General features: G+C 37.4%; 1 protein-coding gene across 1 annotated transcript; it reads right to left on the bottom strand.

The window, feature by feature from the left end:
• Window positions 1-7564: 7564 nt before the first annotated feature.
• Window positions 7565-8922, bottom strand: LOC149235521 (ran-binding protein 1 homolog c-like). Its single transcript, XM_089368576.1, has 4 exons — window positions 8862-8922; window positions 8159-8165; window positions 7864-8015; window positions 7565-7707 (listed from the first exon to the last, which is right to left on the bottom strand). The coding sequence occupies exons 1-4, from the start codon at window positions 8920-8922 to the stop codon at window positions 7565-7567; spliced, it is 363 nt and encodes a 120-aa protein (XP_089224702.1).
• Window positions 8923-9129: the final 207 nt, after the last annotated feature.

Genomic DNA, 9129 nt, shown 5'->3' with positions numbered 1-9129 from the left:
TCACTAACCAGAATACCAGGTGTTATTAAAGCCTCTACAGGGTAATTGCAATAGTTCTTCATTTCTTATTACAAGAGTTTCCAATAGATAGGTTTTGAAACAGCTAAATTAGTTCCATAGACATTGGTTACATAAAATTACAAGTTCCAATGCTCGAGGAGAAGTCTTAGCTTACCCATAATCTCCCTACATATACTTGTACAAAATTTTTATTGATCCCACCATATCAGAAGGCCATATACTCTGCCCATTGTTTTCTTCTATCTTTTGTGTTTTTTCAAATATACCATTTCAATTGCTTCACTTGATAACTTCATTTATTAGACAAACACAATGTGAGGCTTGTCAAATATTAGCTTCTTTTTATAGAGCTCTACCCTTATTTTCTGGCTTACCTCTTCTAGTATTCGAGGTTACAATCTTCATGACATTGTTAAAGAGAAAAAAACGTTTTATTGACTTCTGGTGTTGGAATTGTAGCATCAACCTTTTTAGATGTTTCGGGCCTTTCGAGTCCTAACAAGGATTTTTTCGACTGCTTCCAAGTTCCATTTGCATAATCCTTGATAGACTTATTTGTTTTTTAGTTATCTGGGTGCACGATAATCCCATTCACATGGTTTTTCATGCTTCTGCTAAATTGTCATCCACAAGTGATGTTTTCCACCAAGAAAAGCATGTGTTATTTTGGGCTTGATGATTAGGCATGGAATAAGGGGCACCGGTTCAGCCTCTCTTCTCGATGCATATTCTGGTAAGAAAATGGGACAAATTTTCTTGTGAATGAAAATTGCAATCCCTGTAGTCTTGAAAATGCAAACCTTGACTATAATGGGGCCTCTAGCTGAAAATAGGGCAATATGTGTTCTCCTTATGCAACATCGACATATCAGTGATTTTCACTTTGCCCGATTCTCAGGTGGGTGATATGAATTCCTTGTATATGGCTGTTGACAATCAAGTGACCCTTGCATGTTTACCCCCCATGATGTACATTCAGTTGTAACCTAGCTTGGAGATTAAGCTAATCCAGATCCACATGTTTTTAGCATACATTTGCTAAAGAACCTTTCAACTTGTAGATAATTCACTATATCTCATCCACATGTTGTCAACTTACTGAAGATTAATTAACTTGCACATTCTCTTGTTGAAGAGAATTTGTGCTCGTCCATGCATGAGCTAGATTGGAAATATTCTGGAAAGCTCCTAGTAGTCTCTGTCCATGCATTCTGATTTCTGTCTCATGAAGGTGTCAGATCTGTGTTAGCTATCCAAGACTTCGGTTCATCCTTTGACTTTGTTAAATTCAAACTTCATCTTATAATTTTTAATACGATGTATTGGGAAGTGTTCTCTCTCTGATCTGATTTGTGCAAAACTAAGAAACAACTATGAGAAATTACTAATTAGCCTAAGGTCACAGCTAATTACTCCTCTGTTTGGACTGTCATTTCTCCAGTCAGGAGGGTGTCCCTCGTGTTCATGCACTTTCAGCACTTGGAAGCATATGCTTGGTCAATATGAGTGATCAGCACAGAAAGTAGTTTTCATTGATATATGTGTAAGCATCCAAGGACACAAGAAACTTATAAGATCAAATAATATGCAAAATCCCAGTCCACGACCACCAAATATGAAAGAAGAAAAGATGGTTGTGCACTTTTAAGTGATAAAAAATCTTCAAAGTACAGGAACTTAGGTCATTCACACTACTGCAACATACAACACTGTTCAACCATCGAATTTGGAGAGCTGTAAAGAAACTGCATGGTCAAACTCCATCATTGTATTAGTCAAAAGATTGTTTTCATCATGGAGATAAAATATGAGAATGATTGCAATAGTATGCACTGCATAGAGATGTAGGTAGCAATGAGAGAAAGGAAGGATGGAAGAGAACGTTGACTGCTCACTGAGAAAACTCTAGAAAATAATGCCATTCAATGTTCTCTTATAGCTCCCCAAATTCCCAAAGGTGGGTGGCCTATTCATGCAAAATCTAACTGTTGTTGAGTGGCTGAAGTGAGGAAAATGCTGCAAAATTGCCCGATAACAACCATACATATGGCTTCCACTAAACCATTGCTATAAGTGGCTTGATCTCTTCATAAGTAAACAAAAACTCATGCAATTAGCTAGAATTCCATTACTAAGTAATTTGTCTCAACAAATAAGAATTCCAAATCAGCTTTCTTGTTCAATAATAAAGTTCCATCTCACATGTAAAGTTGCAAACTAATCAACGGGGTCAACTTTGTCAAAAATACAAAATAAACATTTCCCAAACTTCAAGTTTTCCAAATTTAACAAAGAGGAATTTTAAAATCACCCAAATTAAGTTAGGCAGCTCCTTTGCACCTCCTTTCTAAAAATGGTGCTAAGCCGCCCACTGAAAATAGAACTGGAGTCATGAAAAACCACTTTTAGCTAACTACCAGATGTACCGAAGGAAGGGCACCTAGGGTATTCATGATAGGATTTCCTTATACCTCATAGGCAAACATACATTGTCCCTTCTATAGATGAGCAGAATAAGTGCTTGGTTCTCTACACTAAATAAAGACAAAGTATAGTACTTATTGTTGACAAAATAGGATTTAAATCGCGGTTCAATTGCTTGACATTCAGCTGGTCACAGAATTGTAGAGTGCATAATCATAAGTGATGTTGCGAGCCTCATTGCTCAAAGTCTAAGGGTCTTGCGAGCCATAATCACATCCATGTATGGCATATCTTGTGATTATGGCATTTTATGAGGTCAATTCTTGTGAAGACATTTCAGTTTATAATAAATTTTGAACCTCAACAGAGTTTTGGAAAGACCTGGCTGAGCTAGGACATCAACAACACAGCTGATATGAATGACATAATCTAGCCTCAAGAGGGAGCCTCTTTCGTTTCATCACTCTAACAATCTATGAAGTGGTGGAAAGCATAACAACTTCCCGTTGAATATGACACCTAAACTGAGTACAAATCCTAAATGATGCAACCCTTGGTGCATGTCTCTCAAAGTATCGATATTTCAAATGTTGAAAGCTCTTGTGCCCATTTGATATGCATTCGATTGCAGTCCCCCTCAAGAAAGAATCTTATAAAGGCGAGGCCATGGCCAATATGTTAGCCATATCCATTGGAGTTGCCATTGCTTGACAACTTTAGTGTGATCAGTCCCACCATGATTCACATGGGCTTCTACTCAACACTGGCTGTCGCTATTGTAAGAGTCTTCAAGCTCGTTGAACCCATAGTATTGATAAGTGTATTTTTTGGGTCTCTGGTTTTCAAATTCTGCATATGTTTTCCTCTCAGTATCATTATTTCAAATGCTGAAAGCTCTAATTCCCATTGCTGTGTATTTGATTGTGGTTTCCCTGAAGAAAGAAGCTTATAAAGGTGAGCCCGAGGCCAATATGTTGGCCATATCCATTAGAGTTACTATTTCAGCTTATGGGGAGGCCAAGATGAATGCATGGGAGGTGATTGTCCAGTTAAGTGCAGTTGCATGTGAGACTACCCAATTGGTTCTCATACAAATTCCACGAACATCAAAAGGGATTAAGTTGAATCCCATCACATCTTTGTTGCTCCTTGTTGCCTTGTTTTTCTCAGCACCCCCTGGGCCTTAGTAGAATACCCATTTCTCATAATCAGGGTCTCTTCCTTTGATTTGGATTACATGACATTTCTGCTTGTGCCTTGGCTCTTAATATTGCAGTGTTTCTTCTGATAGGAAAGACTTCAGCCTTGACTATGAATGTTGCTAGTCTTGTCAAGGACTGGCTGCTCATAACATAATCTTTGTCTGTAATAAATGAAAAGGTTACAATCATAGACTTGAGTGGGTGTGGACTGGCTTTTCTGGCTGTCTGTTACTATAATCATTTGAAACTTCAAGCTCTCAAGTCCAATGACAACCAACCAAAGTACCTCAGAAGTGCAGCTGATGCCAATGATGAAGGAGAAGGTTTGATAATGGCGAGTGGGAGATTCTCAATCAGAGATTCAGAACCAGTAGAGAAAAATCAAACTCAAGCTTCAGGATTAGGTATTTAGATCATTAATATTGTCTTGTGCTAGAGATTATTGTTCTTGGATTGGCTCCTCTATGCCCAGATCTATTTGCAGGGAACAGGCCAGTCATTCACAGTGAAGAAGATAATGACAAGATTAGTGTATAATGATGGACAGGATGGTGCCATGGTGCCAACCTAAATCTCAAGTAAGGAGACATCTGTTCATCAATTTGTCAAGAAGCATGGCCTACAATTCAATTTCTCTAAGCCTATCACTTCTTCCACCTGTCAAATAAATTGTTTCCTATTTGTTTAGTTGACTATGGTTCTAATAAATATACTATTGTTTGATGTAAAAAGACAAAAAAAAACAGAAAATGTGGAAAGTTGTGACCCCATTTTCTAACTACAAATTGAAATCGGATTACCATAGTGACCACCTCTGCTTATTGGAATCAAAAAGGGGGTGGGTTAACCCAATACGATACCAGAAGTGATTACACAAAACCTCATTGACTCTTCATTTGTTTGGAAAAGAGCCAAGCATATACTTCTGACGAGGGTTTCCGTCTCAAGTCTGGCTCGCAGGATGTCACTTAGTCAATTGCGAGAAAAGTTTTCCACCTGCCTGTCACATACGGTTTGTCACACTATATATTAGAATAAGGTTGATCATACTAACAATAAGGTTGTATAGTTTAAAAGGAGGGCTCTCCTGACTGCATTTGGTTGGTTTATAGAAAAGATTGCTGTAATGTGTAATGTGAATGCTCTGCTAACTGTTTTTTAAGCATTTGGAAGTATTAAAACCCCCTAGGATAATTAATGTAAGACCTGTTAATTAATGTGTAAATATGGCTATTGTCCTTGGGCTACCTTAGCTGTTCGTGTTTAGTGATCTGTGGTATTATGACTCCTCAAGTCACTATTAAACCATGAGAACCATGCCCAGGCAGACTAGTGTTACATTGTGGATGAGAACCAAAACTAGACTCCTATAACCTCAATTTTCATCCTTTAAATTGCAGAATTAACTGACTGTTCTAGTAATCGTTCTTGAGCACCTGAAGATGTGCACCCTAAATAATAAGAATAATACCCTGTAACATATGAATAGTCCATCCTGTGCATGTAGGATATGCACATGAGGTCCAATAAAATCACTAACCAGAATACCAGGTGTTATTAAAGCCTCTACAAGTTGATATATATGAATGTTACAGTGTGCAGGAGTATGATTCAATTCCATACGAAAATACAAAACATCTGATAGGATTTCCTTATACCTCATAGGCAAACAACCATTGTCCCTTCTATAGATGAGCATAATAAGTGCTTGGTTCTCTACACTAAATAAAGACAAAGTATAGTACTTATTGCTGACAAAATAGGATTTAAATCGTGGTTCAATTGTTTGACATTCAGCTGGTCACAGAATTGTAGAGTGCATAATCATAAGTGATGTTGCGAGCCTCATTGCTCAAAGTCTAAGGGTCTTGCGAGCCATAATCACAACCATGTATGGCATATCTTGTGATTATGGCATTTTATGAGGTCAATTCTTGTGAATACATTTCAGTTTATAATAAATTTTGAACCTCAACAGAGTTTTGGCAAGACCTGGCTGAGCTAGGACATCAACAACACAGCTGATATGAATGACATAATCTAGCCTCAAGAGGGAGCCTCTTTTGTTTCATCACTCTAACAATCTATGAAGTGGTGGAAAGCATAACAACTTCCCCTTGAATATGACACCTAAACTGAGTACAAATCCTAAATGATGCAGTCCTTGGTGCATGTCTCTCAAAGTATCGATATTTCAAATGTTGAAAGCTCTTGTGCCCATTTGATATGCATTCGATTACAGTTCCCCTGAAGAAAGAATCTTATAAAGGTGAGGCCATGGCCAATATGTTAGCCATATCCATTGGAGTTGCCATTGCTTGACAACTTTAGTGTGATCAGTCCCACCATGATTCACATGGGCTTCTACTCAATACTGGCTGTCGCTATTGTAAGAGTCTTCAAGCTCGTTGAACCCATAGTATTGATAAGTGTATTCTTTGGGTCTCTGGTTTTCAAATTCTGCCTATGTTTTCCTCTCAGTATCATTATTTCAAATGCTGAAAGCTCTAATTCCCATTGCTGTGTATTTGATTGTGGTTTCCCTGAAGAAAGAAGCTTATAATGGTGAGCCCGAGGTCAATATGTTGGCCATATCCATTGGAGTTACTATTTCAGCTTATGGGGAGGCCAAGATGAATGCATGGGAGGTGATTCTCCAGTTAAGTGCAATTGCATGTGAGACTACCCAATTGGTTCTCATACAAATTCCACGAACATCAAAAGGGATTAAGTTGAATCCCATCACATCTTTGTTGCTCCTTGTTGCCTTGTTTTTCTCAGCACCCCCTGGGCCTTAGTAGAATACCCATTTCTGATAATTAGGGTCTCTTCCTTTGATTTGGATTACATGAGATTTCTATTTGTGCCTTGGCTCTTAATCTTGCAGTGTTTCTTCTGATAGGAAAGACTGCAGCCTTGACTATGAATGTTGCTGGCCTTGTCAAGGACTGGCTGCTCATAACATAATCTTTGTTTGTAATAAATGAAAAGGTTACAGTCATAAACTTGAGTGGGTGTGGACTGGCTTTTCTGGCTATCTGTTACTATAATCATTTGAAACTTCAAGCTCTCAAGTCCAATGACAACCAACCAAAGTACCTTAGCAGTGCAGTTGATGCCAATGATGAAGGAGAAGGTTTGATAATGACGAGTGGGAGATTCTCAATCAGAGATTCAGAACCAATAGAGAAAAATCAAACTCAAGCTTCAGGATTAGGTATTTAGATCATTAATATTGTCTTGTTCTAGAGATTATTGTTCTTGGATTGGCTCCTCTATGCCCAGATCTATTTGCAGGGAATAGGTGAGTCATTCACAGTGAAGAAGATAATGACAAGATTAGTGTATAATGATGGACAGGATGGTGCCATGGTGCCAACCTAAATCTCAAGTAAGGAGACATTTGTTCATCAATTTGTCAAGAAGCATGGCCTACAATTCAATTTCTCTAAGCCTATCACTTCTTCCACCTGTCAAATAAATTGTTTCCTGTTTGTTTAGTTGACTATGGTTCTAATAAATATACTATTGTTTGATGTAAAAAGACAAAACAAAACAAAAAATATGGAAAGTTGTGACCCCATTTTCTAACTACAAATTGAAATCGGATTACCATAGTGACCACCTCTGCTTATTGGAATAAAAAAGGGGGTGGGTTATGCACAATCCTTAGTATCATTTGCTATTACCAGAGATAATTAAAGCCGCCCTAAACTCAAGTCTTAACTATGCTGATAGGGTGTTTAGAGAGGGGGATCCCTTACCAACCCACTATAATCTGCACAAAAGCATCCTAAGAACATATGCAAAATCAACCCTTCAATGAAATGATCCAAGAATATAGGTACTCAAACATTGATTTTATCAAAGAAAATTACAAGACAGAAAGAAAAGATCATAACAAGGATTAGAAGAGTCTAAGAACAGTGCTCACTGTCTACAGAGCCAAGACGAATGCAGAAGAGTTCTTCCTTCAGTTCCCCATCTGAGAAATCAGTTGCATGCCAAACCCAAGTTTTATCACTACCTGCGTGCTCCTGAAGTGACATTGGGGAATGAACTGCAAGGCAAAAAAAAAAAACAATATAATCCAGATAATAAGGATCAACACAAATTCTCGGCACAGAAAGCCTCTTAAAACTTGGACGTAAGATAAGCTATTACAATCTCAGGGGGGAAATTACACAAAAAAAAACAAACAAACAAATTTACATACTTAAATGGTTTGCACATATTTTCAATGTCTTGGATTGCCTCATGACCAGCCAAACCTTTGTAGTATCCTTGTGCTTAAGAAACTTTACTGTTCCTACACCACGCTCCTTCCATTGATTCCCATCCTTGTCAAACCTGTACAGCTTCGCCTTCCTGCAGGGTCAAACATATAAAAAAGAATGGGAATATTAATAAACAATGAAACTGCATTAGGATCATTTTAAGAGCCCATGGCATCCATTAGAAGTAACGTCCGCAATATCCCACCATATCAAATGCATTCAAATATAAATTACCAACAACCTATTAAAAACACAGGAGATATTCCTTAACATTACCGAAAAGGATCCCACAAAAAATCTCAATAATAACATCAAACATGTAAGAATACAAATCATCAACTATTTAATAACAAAAGAATGCTCATCCCATACATCCCCATAAAGTACAGAAATGATCAACAGCCTGTTCAAAACATCATAGAAAGTCAACGAAAACAGTTGACAAAAGACCAAAACAGACATATGCCTGAATCATACCACCTCACAACATAAAAAGACAAATCACCCTAATGCCAATAACCAAAAGACAGATTATCAAATAGGCCCAATTCAGTATTCAATGGCTAATCCAAAAACCAAAAAATACGAAACCCCGTATGCTTAACAATAACAAATGACCATCACACCCCCCACTAAACCAGAATAACAGAGAAACCATCATAGATTCTTCAAAGACATTGAAAAAAGGATGGCCTATAGTTCAACAAAATATAAAAAGACTCATCAAAATACAAAACCCCCAATGATAACAAATAAACCATCAAATGCATCCCTGAAAAAATCTTCATCGGCAGCCTATCAACATAGGAAAACAATTATTACAGACCATAATGAGATAAAAAAATGTTGATCGAAATATCAATGGGACATCAAAACAACAAGAAACTCACAAAATACACAGAAAAGCAAAACCCTCAGCCAATAAGAGAACGCCTACCTGCATTGACACTTGTAACTTCCGCCGTCACAATGAAATCAGCCATGTCCTCATAGTCCATGAAACCGGTAATTCAGTAATTTAATATAAAACATCTTCCTAAAGATCAAATAATCCATGGTGAGATTCTGCATGATTTCAGAAAGTGCTGGGAAAGAACTGACTAAACATTAACTTGAGATGCATCCAGACTTATCAATCTTTAATTAACCAAAATACAAATGCATAAGAAATATAAGAATATAAATGGAAGTTTGAAAACTTACCA

Source organism: Pinus tabuliformis, chromosome 8 (genome assembly GCF_031772625.1).
Source record: "Pinus tabuliformis cultivar Carrire ecotype Pingquan chromosome 8, CPIR1, whole genome shotgun sequence".
NCBI classification, from domain to species: domain Eukaryota; kingdom Viridiplantae; phylum Streptophyta; class Pinopsida; order Pinales; family Pinaceae; genus Pinus; species Pinus tabuliformis.
The sequence above is the reverse complement of the archived record's forward strand: the minus strand, read 5'-3'. Positions and strand labels throughout refer to the sequence as shown.

What these genes read in the sequence shown, in the direction of transcription:
- LOC149235521 (XM_089368576.1), bottom strand. Translation starts at nt 8,922, where the DNA reads ATGGACTATGAGGACATGGCTGATTTCATTGTGACGGCGGAAGTTACA. An exon ending in AATATGTGCAAACCATTTAA is followed by an intron (nt 7,708 to 7,863) that starts GTATGTAAATTT and finishes TTTGCCTTGCAG; the next exon opens with TTCATTCCCCAATGTCACTT.